The 24,207-nt window shown below is 43.5% G+C and overlaps 2 protein-coding genes across 4 annotated transcripts in view; one reads left to right on the forward strand and one right to left on the reverse strand.

Annotated features, from left to right (window-relative positions):
- The window catches only part of Shroom2 (shroom family member 2), a 1,329,704-nt gene that overhangs the window by 279,967 nt on the left and 1,025,530 nt on the right, over nt 1-24,207 (reverse strand). The window lies entirely within an intron of this gene.
- Phf8 (PHD finger protein 8) overlaps nt 17,671-24,207 on the forward strand; it is a 90,935-nt gene continuing 84,398 nt past the window's right edge. For 2 of the 3 annotated variants that reach the window (XM_051142117.1, XM_051142119.1), the window contains exons 1-2: nt 17,671-17,797; nt 19,115-19,304. In XM_051142117.1, coding sequence (XP_050998074.1) covers nt 19,207-19,304 — 98 coding nt within the window. In that variant the 5' untranslated portion in view covers nt 17,671-17,797; nt 19,115-19,206. Of the gene's footprint in view, nt 17,798-17,974; nt 18,089-19,114; nt 19,305-24,207 lie in introns of those variants that run through there. The other variant, XM_051142118.1, reaches the window with a different exon arrangement.

A 24,207-nucleotide genomic window follows, 5' to 3' on the forward strand; every position in this document is an offset into this window, starting at 1 on the left:
CTGGGCTGTGGTGGTGCACACCTTTAATCCCAGCACTCAAGAGGCAGAGGTAGGTGGATCACTGTGAGCTCGAGACCAGCCTGGTTTACAAAGCAAATCCGGGACAGCTAAGGATACACAGAGAAACCCTGTCTCAAAAATAAAAATAAAAATAAAAAAAAAGAAAAGAAAAGAGTTGTGAGACAAGAGCTGGGGGTGGTGGAAGATGCCTTTAATCCCAGCACTAAGGACGCAGAGGCAGGTGGATCAGACTGCTGTGAGTTCCAGGCCAGCCTGGTCTACAAAGAGAGTTCCAGGCTGGCCTGGGTTACTACACAAAGAAACCCTGTCTTGAGAAGAAAAAAAGAAGAATTGTGAGACAATAAACTTCAGGGTTTTGTTGTTTTGTTGTTTGTTTTTGTTGTTGTTGTTTTGTGTGTGTGTGTGTGTGTGTTTGTGACAAGGTTTCTCTGTGTAGCCTTAGATGTCCTAGAACTCATTTTGTAGACCAGGCTGGCCTTGAACTTATAGAGATCCAGGTTTAAAGGCCTGAGCCACTACTGCCCATCTAGTTTTAAATATTTTTAAATGATTTATTACTTTTTAATGTACACTGGTATTTTGCCTGCATGTATGTCTGTGTGAGGGTGTCGAGCCCCTGGAACTGGAATTATAGTTGTGAGCCTCCATGTAGGTGCTGGGAATTGTACCTGGGTCCTCTGGAAGAGCAGTCAGTACTCTTAAGTGTTGAACCATCTCCCCAGCCCCTAGTTTCTGATATTTTGTTAAAGTACAGGAAGCTAATGCATATTCTATGTCTGAAATGTTTTTACATTTCCATGTGATGAGTGAAGGTTATGTCAGTGTTACATTGTATGCTCAGTATACTTGAGATCCTGGGTTTATTCTGTAACACCCCCTCCACCACCACCGACAAAAACTCTGGGACACTGAAGTGATGACTGAGCAGTTGAGAGCATATACTGCTCTTCCAGAGGACCAGAGTTTAATTCCCAACAAACAGTAGTTCAGTAGTTCACAGCCATCTGTAATTCCACCTCCAGGGGGCTCCAACACCTCTAACCTCTGCAGGCACCTGCAACTCATGGGTACATGCATACCATATACATAATTAAAAATAATAAAAATAAATCTGAAAAAATCCTAAATATAGCCAGTGTTGCGCGAATGGAAAGGACAGCAGCTCCACAAGGAGACCAATAGAGCCAATTAATCTGGGTGATGGGGTGGAGGGCTGCAGAGACTGATGCACCAACCAAGGGCCATGTATGGTGAGGACCTACACCCTCTGCTCAGATGTAGTAGATAGGCAGCTCAGTCTCCTTATGGGTCCCATAATACGGGGAGTTGTAGTGGATGTAAACGCGTTTTCGTTTTTATCCCAACTGTGGGATAGGTATTGGATATAAACATGGTTTTGTTTTGATCCCAAGTATGGGATGGGAAATAGACTTGTGAGAGAACAGGTGATGTTTACCCACTTAGAAGGAAGTCGAACCACTTCATGGAGGGATTTGGTTTTTGCCAGCTGAAACACATCTTAGTACAGACTCTGAGAAGATATATATATATATATATCCAAAACAGGAGGCTGGGACTTTTGGGGTCTTGGTATTGTTTGGCTGTTCATCGCTCCACTTCGAGACACTCCTAGAGAGAACTGCTCCAGTGAAGGCTTCGAGGCTCTGGGTTCCAGCTGCTGTTCCAGATTACAACAGCAACTTTAGTGATTTACTGTTCTACTGAAATCCTGACAGCTACGCCAGGGGAATCACTCCCAGGAAATGAATTTTAAAAGGTCTACTTACCTTGTTCCCATAAACCTCCTTTCTCTCCTATTTAGGGTAGGTGGTTGGAAGGGAGGTATAGGCATTTAAAGAACCCCAAATAAAGTAGGTTTGGAAAAGGTGAAGCCTACAGGGAGTAGGGACTACTTCTGACATAGACTCTGGTGCCCCCATGTTGATCACGTCCCCTTGGTGGGGCATCCTTGCCAGGCCACAGAGGAAGAGGACACAGGCAGTCCAGATGAGACTTGATAGGCTGAGGCCAGATGATAGGGGAGGAGGGATTCCCCCTTTCTGAGGACTAGGGGAGGGGGAGGGGGAAGAAGGAAGGAGGGGACCAGGAGGAGACAAGGGAGGGGGCTGCAACCTGGATATAAAGTGAATAAATTAAAAATAAAAAATGTATCCAAAATATATAAAGAACTCAAGAAATTAAACACCACCAAACCAAATAACCCAGTTGAGAAATGGGGCTCAGAACTAAACAGAATTCTCAACAGAGGAATATTGAATGGCTGAGAAACACTTAAAGAAATGCTCAGCCTCCTTAGTCATCAGGGAAATGCAAATCAAAACAACTCTGAGATTCTATCTTACACCTATCAGAATGGCTAAGATCAAAAATTCAAATGACACCACATGCTGGTGAGGATGTGGAGAGAGAGGAACACTCCTTCATTGCTGGTGGGAATGCAAACTGGTATAGCCACTTTGAAAATCTATCTGGTGCTATCTCAGAAAACTGGGAATAGGGCTTCCTCAAGACCCAGCTATTCCACTCCTTGGAATATACCCAGAAGATGCTCCAGCACACAAGGACATATGCTCAACCATGTTCATAGTGGCCTTGTTCATAATAGCCAGAACATGGAAACAGCCTAAGTGTCCCTCAGTAGAAGAATGGATAAAGAAACTGTGGTATATTTACACTATGGAATGCTACTCAGCTATTAAAAACAAGGAATTTCTGAAATTTGTGGACAAATGGATTGAACTAGAAATGATCATAATGAGTGAGTTAACCCAGAAGCAGAAAGAGTCAAATGGTATATACTCACTTATATCTGGACACTAGCCCAAGGGATATGTCCCATGAAAGTCTTCAATTACCAGGAAAGTGAGACAGAGGGGAGGACATCCTATTGGGACTCTAGGTGAGAGAAGCATGAGAGAATGGGGAAATAGAAGGATCCAGAGGGTCCTAGAAACTTACAAGAAGAACATTATGATGGGCAGATCTGGGCCCAGGGCTCCTGCTCAAACTATGGCACCAGCCAAGGACAATACATGCAGAAAACTTCAAACCCCTACCCAAATCTAGCCAATGGACAGGACATTCTCCACAGTTGAGTGGAGAGTGGGGACTGACTTTCACACAAACTCTGGTGCCCCATATTTGACCGCATCCCCTGAATGGGGAGACCTGGTGGCACTCAGGGGAAGGATAGCAGGCTACTAAGAAGAGACTTGATACCCTGTGAGCATATACAGGGGGAGGAGGTCCCCTCAGTCACAGTCATAGGGGAGGGGAGAAGGGGGAAAATAGGAGGGAGGGAGGAATGGGAGGATACAAGGGATGGGATAACAATTGAGATGTAATATGAATAAACTAATAAAATATATTTTTAAAAAAAGAAAAGAAAACAGGCTGAGCAAGCCATGGCAGCAAGCCATTAAGCAACACTCCTCCATGGCCTCTGCATCAGCTCCTGCCTCCAGGATCCTGGCCTGTTTGAGTTCCTGTCCTGACTTACTTTGATGATGAACAGTGATATGGAAGCTTAAGTGGAAATAAACCCTTTCCTCCAAAAGAAATAAAAAAAAAATAATAAATAAAAATTTTAAGTTAAAAAAGCAGCAAAAGAGAGAGAGAAAGAGAGAGAGAGAGAGAGAGAGAGAGAGAGAGAGAGAGAGAGAGAGAGAGAATGGAATGAATAATAATTTTAACAATCTGTTATGACCATAAGCAATTTTGGAAGGAAAGGAGTGTTTTCATCTTATAGCCTGTAGTCCATCATCCAGGGAAGTCAGGTCAGGAACTTGGAGGCAGGAACTGATGCAGAGGCCATGAACGGGTGCTGCTTACTGGCTTGCTCCCCATGATGTGCTCAGCAAGAGAGCAATAAGGAGCCAGGAATAAGATAAACCCTTGAAAGGGACACATTCAATGACTTACTACTAGATCCCACCTCCTAGTACCCACAACCATCCAACAATGCCTCAAATTCTATGTAATAAATCAGCGGAGTGGTCTGTTGATTTTGTTAATATGCTCTTGAACCAGGAAGCCCATCATCCCTTTGCAAACAAGCCTTCAGGGGACAGTCCACATTCAAACCATAATAATACTTATTAAATTCACTGAAGTAAACTCAGAGAGGTGCTCTCGGGTGACAATAAATCTGAAGAATGAGATACAGTACATCCTAGAGCAGCATGAACGTGCTAATCATGGTGAGCAGGACATGACCCTGAGAAAGCAATATTTGAGTTAAGCTATGAAGCTGGCCGCCATAAGTAGATCTAGGGGAAGAGAGTAGAAAGGAGAGAGGATAGAATGAATTTAAGAAAAATTAAACATTTAAATAGAGGGCACCATAACATAATGAGAAAAAAGATAATATAGTTGTTAATTGAGAGAAGGAAGATCTTAAAAACAGTTTCTACCCATTGTTCCAGAGGCCATTGTGCCTGAGTAGCAGAGCCTCTGGGGCTCTCCTGTCACCCTAGAGGCTAACATGCCTGTACCACAGAGGCTTTGACCCCTAACCGTTGTCCCAGAGGTCAGTACTCATTTAACACAGAGGTTTCAGCCCCTACCCATTGCCCCAGAGGTCAGTACACCCTTACCTATTTCCCCAGATGCCAGTAAGCCAAGAGGCTCTGACCACACCCACCATCCTGCTGTTCCCTAGTCAAGGCTGGAGCACGTCAGTCACCCTATGAATCTCCAGTTTCAGTAGTCTCCAGTTTCTATGGCTTAATTTCACACATACCAGAACCCACTCCTGCTGTATGAGTGGGTGCACATCCCCCTCCTACCTCCAGCACACAGTCCTATCACACTGTGTGCTGCGTGACTTGTGAGAACGTGTGCCCCCAATCCCAGCATGCACTTGGCTTTGCTGCAAGCCCTAGCTCATGAGAATCCACAGCTGTCAATTGCTGTCCCTGGCCCACACTCCAGCCTGAGTGCATAGAGGTCTCTGAGGTCCCAATATATAGGACCTCCAGATATCAGTTATCACTTTACAAGCACCCTGGCTCAGGAGACCAGAAGATGAGCAACTCCCCAACTCCTCCTCCTGCACACATCCTTGCTGCACTGTATGTAGTCAGAGCTTATACCACCCCTAGGCATGTGGGGGATAATCTTAGCTATCCCACCCACAAATCAGCAACAAGTGACTCCACAACCAAAATGTAAGCATCACCAAGCTGAGCCAACAAGAACCAAGCTGAGGGAACAGCAAACACCAATCAAAATGCTTGTTCAACACAGGAGAGACAGAGTCAGCCAACAAATGTACTCTGGATGTGCGTGTCCCAATACAAAACCACAAGCTCCATGAAAAGCCAAGACAACGTGTCTCCTTCAAGAGAGGAGGGAGGGGCTATGATCAGGATGTAAAGTGAATAAATAAATTTTTAAAATTACTAGTACTAAATTGGGTATAGTGGCACATGCCTTTAATCCCAGCACTTGGGAGGCAGAGGCAGGTGGATTAACTATGAGTTTGAGGCCAGCCTGGTCTACAAAGCAAGTCATTACAATTCTAAGCATATATGCACCAAACACCCAATTTTATAAAAACAAATACTACTAGACATTAAATTACTGATTAATCCCAACCCAGATATTGAGGTAGATGACTTTAATCTGCCACCCTCACCATCCAGACATAGAAAGAGAGAAACACTGGAGGTAAATGACATCATAAATCAAATGCACCTAGCAGACATCTACAGAATATTCCACCCAAACCTCCAGGACACATATTCTTCTGAGCATCTATAGGATATATATGTTAAAATAGATCACACAGTGGGGAGCCAAGCAAGCTTAAACAAATATAGGAAAATATAATTAATTCTTGTATTCTGTCTGACCTCACCGGAATAAAGATAGAATTCAACAGGAGGTGAAACAACAGGAACACCCAACCAACTCTGTAAAGATTGAATAATGTGTGTGAGCAATTCTTCCTCTGGCAAGATACTGAATAGATAAAACCACTTTCTCAACAAGCCAGAAAATGTGAGTTTGATCTCAGAACTCACAATGGAAGGAGAGAAGCAGCTTCTAAAAGTTGTTCTCTGACCTCCACATGTGCATCATGGCACACAAGGACCCATATTCCACTCAGAGAGAGACAGAGACAAAGAGAGAGACAGTCAGACAGACAGACAGACACAGAGACACAGAGAAATAGAGAGATAGAGACAGAGAGAATAACAGTGATAATAAAATAATAATAATGGATGGAACCATTGAACAAATCAAGAAGAAAATATATTCTTAGATGATAATGAAAATGAAAGTGAAAATAAACCCTGCCTAAATCCATTGGATACAATTGAAGGCAGACACAAGAGGGAGTTTTAAAGTTCTAAATGCATACTCTATAGAATCAGTGAAATCTTAAATACCTAACTTAATAATACATCTTAACAAACTGAACAAGCCAGCAGTGGAGGTGCATGCTTTTAATCCCAGCACTCAGGAGGCAGAGGCAGGCAGATCTCTGTGAGTTCAAGGCCAACCTGCTCTACAACCGGGTAAAGGACAGCCAGGGCTGTTACACAGAGACACTCTGTCTCAAAAAAAGAAAGAAAGAAAGAAAGAAAGAAAGAAAGAAAGAAAGAAAGAAAGAAAGAAAGAGAAAAGAGGAAGGAAGAGAAAAAAGGAAGGAAGGAAGGAAGAAATTGAACAAACAGCCAGGTGTGGTGGGACACACCTGTAATCCCAGCACTCTTGAGGTAGAAGCAGGCCAGTCTGAATTCAAGGCCAGTCTGGTTTACAAAGAGAGTTCAGGACAGCCAGGGTTACACAGAGTAACCCTATTTTGAAAAACCAAAAGAAAAAAGTAATTGGCTTCATTCCAGAGGTTCAAGGATCAGTCACATATGTAAATCAACGTAATTCATGATGTTAATGGACTCAAGAACAAAAGTCACATGATCATCTCAAAAATGCACAAAAGGCCTTTGACAAAATATAATGTTCCTTCATGATAAAAGCTCTGAAGATACTAAGGATGGAGGAAATACGGGGAGAGGGAAAGCCCTGAGTGAATGTGTATTGTTAACCTGGGCACAACCAAGTTAAGAAGCAGAGTCTCACACCCATGGGATAATAGCAAAGCTTCCCTCCCACAGTGCGGTTCAGAGGGATGTCAAAGCTGCCTTCTGGTCTGTGTGTGGATGTTGATAATGTGTGCAGAAAATGTCCATGATAGCTTTCTCTCCCTGAATATTTACCACCTGAAGATTGCTCCCTTCAGAGACTGCTCCTAGAGAGATAAGCTAACCCTGCCTCCTTTTTCAGCCTTATATAACAACCCCACCTCCTTGTCCAGCTGTATGCAATAATCCTGCCTCTCTGTGTAATAACACACTGAGATTCTGAGGTGCTGCTCTTTCTCCATCAGAGAGCCCAGGCCACCTGGTCCCTACGTTACTGTGTGCCTGTGTTTGTCTTTTCATTCCTTCACTGCTCCTGTCCCTGGAGCTGTGCAAACTTATTTCACCATAATAAAGACTGTGTATGACAGTACTATCGCCCAAATTATGCTAGACTCATAGCATTAGCACTAAAATCAAGAACAAGGGTGATAACTCCAATTCAATATAGTGCTTAAAGTGTTAGCTACAGCAATGAGACAAGAGAAGGAAATAAAAAGATAATAGGGGACTGGAAAGTGGTTAAGGGCACAGAGGACCCAGGTTCAAATCCCAGCACCCACATGGCAGCTCACAACTGTCTAACTCCAAGATCTGACACTCTCACATAGACATACATGCAGGCAAAACACCAATGCACATAAAAAAAAGGTAAAATTTAAAAATATAACAATAGCCAGGCGTCGTGGTGCACACCTTTAATTCCTGCACTTGAGAGGCAGAGGTAGGTGGATCTCTGTGAGTTTGAGGCCAGGCTGGTCTACAAAGTGAGTCCAAGACAGCCAAGGCCACACAGTGAAACCTTGTTTCAAAAAAAAAGATAACAAATAAAGAAGTTAAAATATTCCTGTTTGCAGATGGCATGATTCTATATGTAAGAGACACTAACGCTTGTACCAGAAAAGTGCTGGAGCTGATGGGTGGATCTGGGCCCAGGGGTTCTGCTTGATCTATGGCACCAGCCAAGGACAATATGTGCAGTCATCATCAAACCCCTACCCAGATCTAGCCAAGGGACAGGACATTCTCCACAGTTAAGTGGAGACTGGGGACTGACTTTCACACGAACTCTGGTACCCCATATTTGGCCATGTCCTCTTGATGGGGAGGCCCGATGGCACTCGGAGGAAGGATAGCAGACTACCAAGAAGAAACTTGATACCCTAGCATCATATTCAAGGGGAGAAAGTCCCCCTCAGTCACAGTCATAGGGAAGGGGAATGGAGTGAAAGCAGGAGGGAGGAATGGGAGGATGCATGGGATGGGATAGCAATTGAGATGTAATATGAATGATTTTATTTTTCAATTAAAAAAAAAAAGAAATTAAATACCCCAGAACTTTGGAGGCAGAGCATACAGATCGCTGTGAGTTCAAGTCCAGCCTGGTCTACAAAGTGAGTCCAGGACAGTCAAGATAACACAGAGAAACCCTGTCTTGAAAAAACTAAAAGCAAAAGAAAGAAAGGTAGGAAGGGAAGAATGAAGAAAGGAATAAATTAAACACCACCAAACCAAATAATCCAATTTAAAAATGAGGAAACAGTTCTAAGCCAGTGTGGTCTACAAAGTGAGTCCAGAACAACCAGGGCTACACAGAGAAACTCTGTCTCAAACAAACAAACAAACAAAAACAAAACAAAAAAATGAAGAAACAGAGAATTCTCAACAAAGCAATATTGAATAGCTGAGAAACACTTAAAGAAATGTTCAATGTCCCTAGTCATCAGGGAAATGCAAATCAAAATGACTCTGAGATTCTATCTTACACCTATCAGAACAGCTAAGATCAAAAACTCAAGTGACAGCACATGTTGGTGAGGATGTGGAGAAAGGGGAACACTCCTCTATTGTGGGTGGGAGTGCAAACTTGTACAACCAGTTTGGTAATCAATCTGGCACTTTCTCAGAAAATTGAAAATAGTTCTACCTCAAGACCCAGCTATTCCACTCCTGGGCATATACCCAAATGAGGTTCCACCATACAACAAGGACATTTACCAACTATGTTCTTAGCAGCTTTATTCATAATAGCCAGAATCTGGAATCAACCTAGATGTCCTTCAACCGAAGAATGGATACAGAAACTGTGGTATATTTACACAATGGAATACTGCTCAGCTATTAAAAACAAGGAATTCCCGAAATTTACAGGCAAATAGATAGAACTAGAAATGATCATCCTGAGTGAGGTAACCCAGACCTAGAAAGACATACATAGTATATACTCACTTATAAGCAGATATTAGCCACATAATACAGGATACCCACAATACAATACACAGATATAAAGAAGCTAAATAACAAGGAAGAACCTAGAGAGAATTCTCACCCAGAAGAGTAAATAGAATAGACACCGAAAGCGGTTGAAGAGAAGGAACAGGACAGGAGCCCACCATAGAGGTTCTCTGCAAGACTCCACCCAGCAAATGCTGGGACACACAGCCAAACTTCCAGATGGAGGTTAGGGAGTCTTGCGGAAGAGTTGGGAGATAGAAGGACCTGGAGGGAACAGGAACTCCACAGGGAGATCAATTGAGCCAAGAAATCTGGGTGGAGGAGGGGGGCACTACAGAGACTGATGCACCAACAAAGGACCACACATGATGAGGACCTAGACCCTCTGCTCAGATGTAGTAGATAGGCAGCAGAGTCTCCTTGTGGGTCCCATAATATGGGGAGTAGGGACTACCCTGACATGGACTCTGATCCTCACACATTGATTACTTCCCCGTGGTGGGGCAGCCTTGCCAGGCCACAGAAGAAGAAGACACAGGAAGTCCAGATGAGACGTGATAGGCTGAGGTCAGATATTAGGGGAGAAGTGATCCCCCTTTCTGAGGACTATGGGAGGGGGAGGGGGATGTGGGAGAGAGGGTGGGACCAGGAGGAGACAAGGGAGGGGGCTACAATCAGGATGTAAAGTGAACAAATTTTTTAAAATTCAAAATAAATCATTAAAATTTTTATATAGTTATAGACTTTCGTGCTGACTAAAGCAAACATTAAAAAATTATTTCACAATGTAAAACTTCAGTAAATCTATAGCTGATGACTCATATATAGTTCCTCCCCAAGGAGTGAATTCTCTATACAAATCAGTTTCCACTGTATTCAATCTGAGTTGTTTCAAATATAAATCCATACAGTGTCATTTGAACATTTCCCCAGTAATATGCTGTAAAATACAGAGATCTTTTTTATGAACTGGAAAGTGGCTGTATTATTTTTACATAATTTAAAATGTATTCTTAGTTGCTTGGTTTGGCACTTTTGTTGTCATCCTGATTTCCCCCACAAGAGTATTCAAACCATACTTGGTTTCAGAGACTCAAATTCTGCAAAGAACTCCTGGTCACCTTCTCTCATCACATCCACATACCAGTTGCTGTTAAATCTACACCAGGGGTACAACTGCATAGGCAAGAACCTGGACCCTGGAGCTGTGGCTTAGCTACTTTAGGAGGGGTAGGCGGCTTTTGCCTCATAGTCTGAGGCTATGCATGGAAGTCATGGTGAGTGGAATGTGAAGTGGCTGGCCACATTTCATCCAAGGTCAGAAAGCAGAGTTGGATGTGGATCCCCAGCTTGTGCTTTCCTCCTTTTTGTTTAGCCTAGAACCCCAGGCCGTGGAATGGTGCTACCCACACTTCATGTACATCTTCACACCTCAAGGGATCCAGTCTAGAAAGCCCCTCACAGGCACGGCTAGAGGCTTATTCCTAGATGATTCTAGTTCTTATCATGCTGACAATCAATGTTAACCATTACAACAGGCACCATCAGGAAACCCAGCGTAAATGGATACATCCTAGCTATGTGCCCTTGAACAAGTAAATTAGAAAGTGTTGTGTTTTTTTCAAGACAGGGTCCTGGACTCGCTTTGTAGACCAAGCTGGCCTCAAACTCACAGAGATCCGCCTGTCTCTGCTTCCCAAGTGCTGGGATTAAAGGTGTGTGTCACTACACTCCACTTCTCATAATATTTTTTATCTAATAGTTTATCTTTTTGAAGAGAAATGAGTTGGAAAGATCCCTCTGAGATCCTCTCTAGTAGGATATTAGCAGATGTATGAATCACCCAGGTTATCAATAGCTGTCTGACTGAATGCATTCAATTATCTATCTAATTAAATGCTTAGAAGTGCTAAGTGGACATGCATGTGTGGGAGGAAGGCTTCCAGAGCAACCTTGAGCTATGGGAGCCACCTCACATCACATACTATATTTTGAGATCAGACCACACACCAAGGCAACAACAGTGGGTGGACACCTATCTTTGACAATGGCAGGAGTCTTTTGTCAGCAACTCAGACTTGCTTTGCGTTTGGTTTTTTGTGATTCAGCCTTTTGCTATATCCTTTAACTTCACTTTTTCACCTCTCAAGAACAATGCAGAGGAATTATCTGGGGAGAGGAACTGCATACCACTGTAGGCTAACTGTGGCTCTTTGTTATCACACAGGCTGCTCACACTTAGGCTTCATTTTGTTAATTTTACCTCACCTTATTCGTTACACCTTATACTCCTAAAGGATACGCATATAGTTTCTATTCATGACTATAGATTTTATCTAATCCTTACCTGTACCACACCAGGTCCTCCCAGTATCGTATTATGGCTTTTACACTTTTAATTCTACTTTGTCCCTAGTTAGCTCTTATTATTGAGGTCTAAACTTACGGAACACATTCTCAGAGAGGCCAACCTTGGCTACAGTATTTAAAGTAGTTGTTTCTCTGGAGCATTCTCTATTTTGTAACTTCTTCTGTTTTCCTAATAGCATTCACTACAATTAGGAACTGTTTTATTTGATTCTGTTGTCTCTTACTGGAATGTGTCACAAGAACGTTGATCTTAGTCTGTTTTATTTGTTCTAGAATCCCTTGTGTTTAAATAGCAGGTGCCCAATAAACATAAGTGACTTTTTTATCATTATTATTCATTCACACCCTCAGCACCCAGTACAGTGCCAGGTTCTGGTTGATAAACAATTGTTGGGAGAGGTGGCTCAGCAGTTAATAACTGGCTGCTCTTGCAGGACCGGGGTTCAATTCTCAGTACCACAGAGTAGTTCACAACCATTCCTAACTCCAGGTCCAGGGAGTCTGACATCCTCCTCTGACCTCTTCAGGAACCAAGCTCACACATGAGCACAGACATACATGCAGGCAAAACAAACATTCATGCATAAATAAATATAATTTTTTAGGGGGAGTTTTTTTTTTTTTCAAGACAGGGTTTGTCCATGTAACAGTCCTGGCTGTCCTGGACACACCTTGTAGACCAGGCTGGCCTCAAACTCACAGTGATCCTCCTGCTTCTACCTCTCTGAGTGCTGGGATTATAGGCATTGCTACCGTCCGGCTATCTAATGTAATTTTTGCTGGGCAGTGGTGGTGCACACATTTAATCTCAGCATTTGGCAAGCAGAAGTCGGCTAATCCCTATGAGTTCTCCAGTCCAGCCTGGTCTACAGAGCAAGTTCTGTAGTGGATATAAACATGTTTTTGTTTTGATCCCAAGTGTGGGATGGGAAACAGACTTGTGAGAGAACAGGTGATGTTTATCCACTTAGAAGTTGAACCACTCTGTAGGGGGCTTGGTTTATGCCAGCTGAAACACATCTTAGTACAGGCTCTGAGAGGATATATATATATCCACAACAGGAGGTTGGGGCTTTTGGGGTCTTGGTATTGTTTGGCTGTTCATTGCTCCACTCTGAGACACTCCTAGAGAGAACTGCTCCAGTGAAGGCTTCGAGGCTCCGGGTTCCAACTGCTGTTCCAGATTACAACAGCAACTTTGGTGGAATTGCTGGTCTGCTGAAATCCTGCCGACTATGCCAGGGGAATTGCTCCCAGGAAATGAATTCAATAAGGTCTACTTCTCCTGTTCCCATTAACCTCCTTTCTCTCCTATCTAGGTTAGGTGCGTTGGAAGGGAGGTATTGGAGTGTACAAAGTTCCAGGACAGCCAGGTGACACAGAGAAACCTTGTCTCAAAAAAACAAAACAAAACAAAACAAACAAAAAAACAAAAGAAAGAAAAGAAAAAAAGGATTGTTAGCTGTGTCCTACAACAATTATGGAAAGTAGAAACATGAGTTAGAGGCTAGCCTGGGCTAGATAGTGAGTTTCAGTCTCTCTTGGTTATACAGTGTCTCAAAACAAAACAAAAAATGGAAAGAAGGATTGAAAAGAAAGAAGACAATAATGATTGGATGAGTTATTGTTCCATATATACACCTAAACATACTCCAAGTCAAAGCTACATTTTATTTGTCCCCACAAAACCTGTTTTTCTGTATACCCTGGCTCAGTCAATGGTACTGTAAGGACCATACACACTCCATTTTGAAAAAGAAACTCCATTTTGTGTTAAACCTGGCCAAGGGCTGAACCCAGATTCCAGAAAAACCACGAACTAGTCTAAATAGAAAAATATTCCTTAGCAACACAATCAGCTCACCTTGGGAAAGTCCAAATATACTCTGTGCTGGTCAAGCAGGTGGTCTGGCATATAGCAGCAAACAAATAGGAGAAGCCAGGCCAAAGTTCCTAATACCCCATGACGGCTTCAACCAATCTTTTCTATAGGCTAACTTGCCCCTACACCTATTACCCAACCATGAAACTTCCAAGGCTTGTAACTCCCTGCTTGCAGCTTTTCTGGCCAAATGTCATCCACTCATATACTGTAAAACCCATTTCTTTGTCTAAAACCTATAAAAACCCCTCTCAATTGATACTTGAGGCTCCTTCCCTGCATTTGCTGTGTCAGTGCATGGGAGGGGTGGCCTGGGTTGGAACCTGCAATAAAGACTTCCTTGCTATTGCATTTGGACTTGGCTCTTGGGTGGTCTGTTCGGGGAGTCTCTCAAATTTGGGCAGAATAGTACCATCATACACTCACTCTGATACTCAGAAATGAACTCAAATCTCTTTGTCCCATTCACCTAAAGCTTTCGATTAGTCCTGAAGGTCTGCCTAGTCAGCCTCCAAAATCTCCAGATGACCTGACAATTTTCTGGCCCCACTCACTATCTTGGCATCGTTCTCCCTTTATCTCCCAGTCTCCCTTCCTGACTCTTTGTAAAGTTAAAAAGGCTTAATCTGAAAGTATTGTCACCTTGCTATACTGTCACATGGTAATATGTTTTATAAAGTCTGCAATTTATCCAAACTGCTGTTCATTTCTGCTGAGAGCCCCATTATAGTTTTTCTTATGTTAGGGGGTTTGGGAGAGACGTTAGAAACTTTGAGGTTCAGTTGGGCATGGTGGTGCATGCCTTTAATCTCAGCACCGGAAAGGCAGAAGTTGGCATATCTCTGTGAATTCAAGGCCAGCCTGGTCTTCATAGTGAGTTCCAGGACAGCCAGAGCTACATCATGAGCCCCTGTTTGAAAACAAAACAAAACAAATTTGAGGTTCACCTAACATGTTCATTTGGGGTTAGATTTAGTTTGGGTTTCCCAGTGTATTTATGTGTGGGTTATATCATTTCTAGTCACAGTTCTTACTCGGGTGCTAAATTTATTCTTGAAAATATTCTTACTGCACATCTTTGAAGCTAACTTTATTATGTACTTGTCTATAGTCTTTTCTAAGGAAGTCCTCCAGTCACACCATCTAAAGTATATGTTTCAAGTCCCAATAAAATTGCACACTACTCTGGCTAAGAACCAAATATGACTGTTACTAGAGAGATGGCTCAGTGGTTAAGAGTCCTTACTGCTCTTGCAGAGAATCCGGGTTCAGTTCCCAGGACCCACTGTAGTTCCTATCTTCCTCTAACTCCAGTTCCATGGGATCTTCTGGCCTTCACATAGTCCTGCACATATCTGGTTTGCATACATATAATCGGGCACTTGCATACACACACACACACACACACACACACACACACACACACACACACACACAGACAGACACGCACGGGCACATGTGAATGCTTGTTTTTAAAAACTTTCAGTAGTTTCTTATTTCTTAAAGGATAAAATCTAAACTCCTTCACTTCTGTATTGTAATATCTTGATCTAATTCTTTACAGTATGACTCCCCACATGCCTTCATGCATTTGTGCATCTTGTTTTATTTTTTTTAGACAGGGTCTCTCTGTATAGCCTTGCTTGTCCTTGAACTTGCTCTGTAGACCAGGCTGTCCTAAACTCAGAAGAAATCTGCCTGCCTCTGCCTCCCAAGTGCTGGGATTAACGGTGTGTGCTACCATTGCCTATGCACATTATTTCTGTATACAATGCTATTAAGATTTTTTTTTTGAGCTGTAATCTCATGTACCCCAGGCTAGCCTGGAATTTATGTAGTTTTTTGTTTGTTTGTTTGTTTGTTTGTTTGTCGAGACAGGGTTTCTCTGTGTAGACTTGACTCTCCTGGACTCACTTTGTAGACCAGGCTGGCCTCAAACTCACAGCGATCTGCCTGCCTCCTCCTCCCGAGTGCTGGAATGGGCTACCATCCAAGGTTTACGCAGGGCTGATAATTGAATAGCCTTTGTGCCTGCTAAGCAAGTATTCTACAAACCGAGCTACATCCCATGCCTTAGGATATCTTTATATATCCTCTTTGTCTCCCAGAAGTATATCTTACAACAACAAGCAGCCTGTGAGGCTCCTAGCTTTTTTTCTTACCCCTTCTTTCCTTGTTAAATTTGTGACTCTCAGCGGGGGCGTGGTGGCGCACACCTTTAATCCCAGCACCCGGGAGGCAGAGGCAGGCAGATTGTGAGTTCGAGGCCAGCCTGGTCTCCAAAGCGAGTCCAGGACAGCCAAAGCCAACACAGAGAGACCCTGTCTTGAAAAACAAAAAACAAAACAAAATTCGTGACTCTCCTGCCACATCCTCTCAGACAGTGTAAGAGTCTCTCCACCAGCCACCAGCTGCTAATCACAGCAGGCAAGAAACCGAGCCTGAGGTGGAAGGAAGAGAGGAGAAATGGGGAACAAGGAGAGAGGAAATTAATTTTCACTGACGAGGACCTTTCTGTCTTTTTATTTCTGTTTGCCGGTCAGAAAATCGCTGTACACACATTCTCTTTTCCACTCTACTTTTGCCCTTTTGCTAAATCAATTTTTTCCTAATATTTATTTTTATTTCATGTGCATTGGTGTGTCACCTGCATGTGTGTTGGTGTGTGTCAGATTCCCTACAACTGGAGGTATAGACAGCTGTGAGCTGCCCTGCGGGTACTGGGAATTGAGTTCCGGTCCTCTGAAAGAACGGCCAGTGTTCCTAATCATTGAGCTGTCTCTCCAGCTCCAGAAAACAATTAAAACAAACAAACAAACAAAAAACCCCAACACACTTTCTTCTTTAAAGTAATGAGATCCTCTAGGAAAGTGATATAGTGAGAGAACTAGGGATATTTCATTGTTTGAGGAAAAATAAAACAGTGCCATCTTAAGACATAATATATGCAGTGAGAAAACCCGGGTGCAGATGTATGGAAAATCTTGAACTGTATTTTCTCCTTATGGAACCTGCAGGGTCGGTGGAGAGAGCCCGGGGGAGAGACGGGAAGACTGATAGCTCAATGTGGGGGAAATTCAAAGGTGTCGTTTTCAATTTCCAGGCGCTCAAATCACCAGCCTTCTCTAAACCTGTTTCATTGGGTGGTAATCACAGATTCCCCTCGCACGGAGTTAAGATGAACCGATACTCCAACCGTGGGAAAAGGACCTAGTCCGCTAACTGGGGGAGTGTTCCTTCGCTCCCAAGGCTGAAGCCCGCCCCCGCAGCCTTGCTGCTGGGAGTCAGAGTTCACCCGGTCTCAGAGGAGGAGACAAGGGAGGAGCTGTGAGCGCTAGGAGGGAGGAGAAAGGTGCCGGTTGTTTGTTTGTTTGTTTATTTAACTCCCAGTTTGCCCAGGGGTAAGGAAGACTTGGGTTCTAGGCCCCACTCAAAATGGAACCAAACTACCGCCTCGCCTAAGATGGCGGCTTCTCCGCCTATCAGTTCAAGGTCTCAAGCGGCAATTGGGCCGCCTAGAAGAGGAGCAGGTCTTAGGACAGCTGGGCACCGCCCCGCTCTCTCAAGGTGTCGCCCCGCCCCATGACGTCACGCCAGAGCCTCGGGCTTGACGTTTTGGGCTCCACCTTCACCTCGCGTGCCCGGGCCTCATAAGATGGCGGCTGGCTTGTCTCCTCACAGAACGCCGCCACTCTCAATATGGTAGCTGTTTACCATATTTCTCCACCCCTCTCCGCCTCGACTTCCTCCTAATTTTGAATAAACTTTATTGATTACTTTGAATTTTCTGCCACTTACTATTGGGCTCTCCCTGCGACTTCCCAGGTAGTCTTTTCCAGACCTGGCGCTAAGGCTATCTCCTGACGGTGCGGCGACAAAGCCACTTGCCAGTTCGCCCCGCCATCCCCCGCCCCGCCCCCTGCCTCCCGCCCTAGCGCCCGCCCCCTGCCTCGGGCCCCCGCCCCGTGCCTCCCGCCCCCGCCTCCGCCCCCTCCTCAGGCTTAAGCTTTGGGTTCTAGAAGGCCCTACCAGCCGGGCTGTGGGTGTGCTGTGAAGGTTGCCCTAAAGCCCCATCAGACTACGGGAACTGCGTGACGCGGCATGTGGTTTCTAGGAGAAGGCAAGTGAGGTTCACAGTTTCACAGCGGCAATCCCAGAATTCATCGCGCGCTGCCTCTGGGGCCGGAACTGCCCGGATAGCCTCTGCTTAGCGTTTAGAGCTGTGTTGCCCCGGAGCGAGCCCAGTCGCTGGCGAGTCTCTGGGGCTGAGCTCCGCGTCCTGAGGAGTCCCTTGCAGCCTTGCAGCCGTGGGTATGAAGAGGTTCCTGTAGGCTTTGGAACCGAGGACATTCTTGTCAGGTTTGGGGCGTGAAAAGGTTCCTGTCAGTCGGGGAGGCGTGAAGAGATCCTCGTAAGTTTTGGGGGCTACAAACAAGATATTGTTGTCTCAGATGCAAGCTCTGTCAGCTGAGGGGTACAGCCGAACCCTCGGCAGTCTCGGGGGGCTGTGAGGAAATTGCATGCCGTTTGGGAGCTGGGGGGGGGTGGTGGAAATCTTTGCTTAGTTTCCCGGGTGTGAGGAAATTCTAGTCAGTTTACCGGGGCTTCGAAGAGATCCTTTTTAGTGTCAGGGGTGAGATGAGATCCCTGTCAGCTCTCGAGTGGAGGAGAAAATAGCGATTTATTTCGTTTTGGAGCATAATGAGACTCCTTACTGGTCGGGAAGGAGAATGACGAAAAGGAACATTTAAACTCTCCGAATGCAAGCCCAGAACTGTGATTGAGTTGGGTGCTTAGTGGTGCTTGCCTTGTTCCTGAAGGCTTCGGGGGGGGGGGTGGGGGGGTGTAATTTGGAATAACCTGCGCGGACTTTCAGGGGTTTCCGCATCTCTGGTTCTTCCTATTTTGGGGGCTAGAGAGGGTCTCTCCGTCAGCTTCCCTCTTCCCAGCCTCATCCTTTATGCCATGGTTTGCGTCATATAATAAAGGGAGCCGAGAGTCCTGGGAAGCCAGAGGCCAGCGAAAAGAGGGTTCAGTAGAGGATTAAAGAAGCTTCCCGAAAGCTTTCAGATATTTACATGAAACCCGGAAAGAAGTTGTCACTGACTTGAGGGCCAAAGAAGGTAGGGGGCTGGGGGAGGCGTGTGGAAGATAGGGAAGAGCAGAGCGCCCGAATGTTCTTTCTGTTTTTTTTTTTTTTTTTTTTTTTTTTTTTTTTTTTTTTTGCAAGTGAAAGAAATCCTGAAGGGTGGGTGGACTTTCTCTACTTAACTCCTGCACTCTCACCAGCTGTGTTGAGTCCTGGTTGGGTTACTCCCTATTTCAGAACTGAAGGTTGGTACCCACGGGGTGGGGGTGGGGGCGGGGACACGGGGCGATTTGGAAACCCGGGCGGAGGTTTGTAACACTTTGTAAAAAAAGTGTTGTTTGTGTCCAGCCATCGTCTAGGGAAGGCGCTCGTTGCTGCCTTCTGACCCTCTTAAAGCCACAAACCTGGCACGACGCAAAGCGATCCACCCCCCTGTGAAGATGGCCTCAGTGCCAGTGTATTGCCTCTGTCGACTGCCTTATGATGTGACCCGCTTCATGATCGAGTGTGACATGTGCCAGGACTGGTTTCATGGCAGGTAAGAAGGGCAGGCCAGGCTGGTCAGGGTGCATTGGCCAGGTGTGTTGTGTTTTCACATGCTCTCTCCTCCCAGCCCCCTTTTCTACTCCTCAGAAACTAGCCCCTCTCTGAATTTACTTGCATCTCCCCACGGCTAGACAGATTTTTCTATCCCTCCTTGCAGACTTAAGTCTTAGCTGACATTGGTCTCTGGTTTCTGTTTCCCCATATGTATCTATTGTACTTTGTGTGTGTATGTATACATAAATACATATATGTGTGTGCATATATATATATATATATATATATATATATATATATATGCATGTATATTGGTTTTGCAGCTGCCTTCTAGCTACAAAGAAAGTACCCTGATGGTTGTGTTTTCCCTCATAAGCTGCCTTTGCAGGAGGCAGTACTGCATTTTTGAGATATCTGAGTCTAAGAACATGGATTTCTTTGTAACTTACTATCAGTGGCCTTGGAAGAGTTGCTTTTGCTTCTGTGAGCCTTGCATACAAATCAATACCTCTTTCATAGTTGTAAAGCAGTTTGTTTGCATTCAATAAATGGAGACAGAACTGGAATAATATTTTATTTCTGTGCTGTCTGCAGGACCAGCTAATTAAATTAAAATTTAAAGACATAGGGCAGAACAGGATGAGTGCACCTGTCACCCAGCTTTCTAGTGAGGCTAGCGTATGTAATAAAAATCATAATATTACCCTATTACTGGGGAGATTTGTACACAGGAGTATAATAAAAACAGTCTATTGGTACCATTTTGTTATATGTTAGGGTCTAGAATTTTTATTTGTTAGTCTTAACTTTCAGAAGAGCTGTTTCTATTATGCTCAAAAGCAAAGTAAAGGTACTGGTGTTGCCAAAATTCTGACCTAAGCTGGAACTGTCTTGATGCAGTAAATCCAAGTTCACATTTAATTGCTCTTTACTGATTATTTATTATGTGCCTGGTACAGAGTTTTTCTGTCTTATGTTATTTTGTTTAAGAGGTTTGTCATTTTTTTTCCTTTACTCTGGAAATAAGCGGGAATTAAGATGTCTTTCATAAGGGTTGAGGAATATAGGACAGTTAGTAAAATGTTTGTGTAGAACACTGTAAAATCTCGGTTTAATCCCTACCACTGCATAAACTGGGTGTGGTAGCATACACTTGTAATCTCATTTCTTGGGAGTGACATAGTAATTCCATGTCAGCTTGGGATACATGAAACTGTCTTCAAAAGAAAAAAATAAGTTTTCTTTCTGTGACAGACAAACATTTTATGATCTAGTTAGCCAATCTAATTTCCTGTCATAACCTCCCCACCACCACCCTGTTTTTGTATATATGGTCTCACTGGCTGGAACTTGAAATGTAAGTCAAGGCTGGCCTTGACTTCACAGAGATCCACCTGTCTCTGCTTCCCAAGTGTGGGGATTAAAAGTGTGACCCCTACACCAACCTTGCTGTTTATAACCCAGCAAAGTTAAATTACCCACAACTCCTTTATGGTTCTTTGTTTTTGCATTTGCTATATTACCTTTGATGTTCTCTCTTGTACAGCTCACAGAACACTTCCTCTATAAAGTGCTTTCTTCCTCTATACTTCCTCTGTTCCTATTGTACTTTGTATACATCCTTACTAAAAAAATAGGTATTTTAGCTGAGCAGTGGTGTCACGCCTTTAATCTTGGGAGACAGAGGCAGGCAGATCTCTGTGAGTTCTACTGAGCTAGTTCCAGGACAGCCAGAGTTATACAGAGAAACTGTCTCAAAATAAAAATAAATAAATAATTCATCTCTCATATATATATATATATATATATATATATATATATATATATAATGAACAAGTCTTCATGAAAAAAAAAAGCTATTGCATTATGGCCCTTAGTTTGGATTGCATAGGAACTGTATAAGTTCCATATCTCTGGAAAAATGGCTTTTGCTCACAGTTATGGAAATCTGGAAACAGAACAGGAATAAACACTCCCTAAGTTCTTACCCTATGTCAGACTCTATAACTCACATTCCGTAAATTATTTTGTCTATACCCAAGTCTGAAAGTTAAAACATTTTCTTCTACTTGTGCGCCTGTTTAGAATGTGGGTGGGTACACATAAGTATGTGTGTATGTGGAAACCAGAGGTCAGCCTGAGGCTTCATTCCTCCAGAGCCTTGTTTTTCTGAGATAGAGTCTCCCACTGGCCTGGTACTTTCTTATTTTTATTTTTTATTTTATTTTATTTTTGTGATTTTTCGAGACAGGGTTTCTCTGTGTAGCCTTGACTGTCTTGGACTCACTTTGTAGACTAGGCTGGCCTCGAATTCACAGCAATCCACCTGCCTCTGCCTCCCGAGTGCTGGGATTAAAGGCAAGGCATGTGCCACCATGCCCAGTGGCCTGGTACTTTCTAAGTTGGCTAGGCTTGGCTGGCCAGAGAGCCCCAGGGATCTTCCCATTTGTTTTCTTTCTTTCTATCTTCCTTCCTTCCTTCCTTCCTTTCTTTATTTTTTGAGACAGAGTTTCTCTGTGTAGCCCTAGCTGTACTGTAACTTGCTCTGTAGACCAAACTGGCCTCAAGAACTCATAGGGATTAGTTGCCTCTGCCTGCCAAGTACTGAGATGAAAGGCATGCACCACCATGCCTAGCACATCTTCCCATTTCTGTCTCCCCACCACTGGGATTACATGTACTCTAAGCTTTTTTTTTTTTTAACATATGTTCTGGAGATTGAACTGAAGTCCTCATGTTTGTCTAGTAAGCACTTTCCTCGCTGAGCCTTCTCCACAGCCTGGAAGTTAGACTTGTGAGAGAGTGAACTCACAGAGTGTGGACGATAAGCAGCCCTGTGTGCACATGCAGAGGTTTGAAGAGGATGTCAGCTCTCCTATGCTCTCCTTTTTAGTTTTCATTCCAAACCTGGAGTTTGGTTAGGCTAGCTGGCTAGTGAGCTCCAGAGATCCACTTATCTGTTTCCCCTCAGTGCTAGGGATACAAACACTTTTAGCCATGTTCAGATTTATGTTAGTTTTGGGGAATTGAACACAGGTCCTGTTGCTTTCATAGCAAACACTCTTTACCCACTGAGCCATCTCCCTAGTTCCTGAAAGTTAGATTTTAAAATTACATTTACTTTCTGTCTGTCTGTCTGTCTGTCTGTCTGTCTGTCTGTCTGTCTCTCTCTGTCTCTCTCCCTCTCTGTGTGTGTGGGGGGGCTTGTGCACATATGGCATGATATGAATGTGGAGGTCAGAAGACAACTTGCAGGAGTCAATTTTCCCTTTTTATCATGTGAGACCAGAAATGAATTCAGGTTGTCAGGCTTGGTGACAAGCACCACCTGCTGAGCCATATCATCAGCCCAACCCAGATTTTTTAAAAGAATGATTAAAAAAAAAAAACTAGACTTTAGGGTATAGGCCTTTGGAGACTGAGGAAGAAGGATTGCAAGACTGGTCTGGGCAAAAAATAATTTTTTTTCTTATTCTGTAGGTGAGACATGTCTGTTATAGAAAATACTGGAAAGGAGTAGAAATAAAAAGTCATCTATGAGGCCGGTCGTGCTGATGCACATCTGTAATCCCAGCACTCAGGAGACAGAGGCATGCAGATCACTGTGAGTTCAAGGTCAGCCTGGTCTACAAAGTATGTCCAGGACAGCCAGGGCTACACAGAGAAACCCTGTCTTGAAAAAACAAAAAAGCAAAACAAAACAAAGTCATGTATGAGTGTATTGGGTACAATCCACCGTTTTTTTGTTTTTGCTACTGTAGTAACTCTTGTCCTTTTACTTAAAACATATTTTGTTTTGTTTTGTTTTCAAGACAGGGTTTTTTTGTGTAGCCTTGGCTGTTTAGTAGACCAGGCTGGCCTCAAACTTATATCTGTCCACCTGCCTCTGCCTCCCAAGTGCTGGGATTAAAGGCGAGCGCCACCATGACCATCCACAACATATGTTTTTGTAGGTTGGGATTATATTATAAATACCATTTTGTGACCTCCCTCCCCCCATACCTAAAATTATAACGTGGGTATTTGCCAGATTTTAGTCATCTAAAACCCATTTCTGATACCTTGTTATCTATGTGTTGTCACCTGTTACTTGATCATTCCTTTTATGATGTTACACTTAATATCATTTGTACTTTCTTATATTATAAATAATGTGAGGTGATAAAACTAGGAGATTCTGGGAAGGATTTTTAATCCTGATGTGATTGTTGGTCAAAACAAAAAGAAGAACACGACTGCTGGACATCATTGTACAGTACACATTTGATATTTACAAGGATTAAAACCACTGACATTTTAAGATTTTTTTGTTTGTTTTTCAAGACAGGGTTTCTCTGTGTAGCCTTGACTGTCCTGGACTCACTTTGTAGACCAGGCTGGCCTCGAACTCACAGTGATCCACCTGCCTCTGCCTCCCTGAGTGCTGGGATTACAGATGTGCTCTACCTGACTGAAATTTTAAGAATTTTAAATAGTTTATGGGTCAGAGCTATCTTTAATCACATTTCTAAGGTGTATTCTGCTTTTGTTTGTACATTCTGACACAAGTTTCACAAAGCATCCAGTTTTAAATTTTTCTTCTCCTCCTTTCTGTGGGCTGCCAGAGAACAAGGAGCCTAGCTGAAAACCAGATCCTTAGTGGGCGGCTGGCTGTTCTTGCTTACTCAGTACAACCCCCACCCCACCATGCTCAGTGTAGTCTAAGTTTTTAGTTTAGCTCAATTGGAAATTACTAAATATTATGGAGTTATCATGATGGCTCACAGTAGTTAATCACACAGACTCAGTGTGTGTGTGTGTGTGTGTGTGTGTGTGTGTGTGTGTTGTATGATTTTGTGTATGTTTGTATGTGTATGTGTTTGTGAGTCCACAGAGGCCAGAGGAGAACATAAAATGTTTTG

This window comes from Acomys russatus, chromosome X, assembly GCF_903995435.1.
Source record: "Acomys russatus chromosome X, mAcoRus1.1, whole genome shotgun sequence".
NCBI lineage: Eukaryota > Metazoa > Chordata > Mammalia > Rodentia > Muridae > Acomys > Acomys russatus.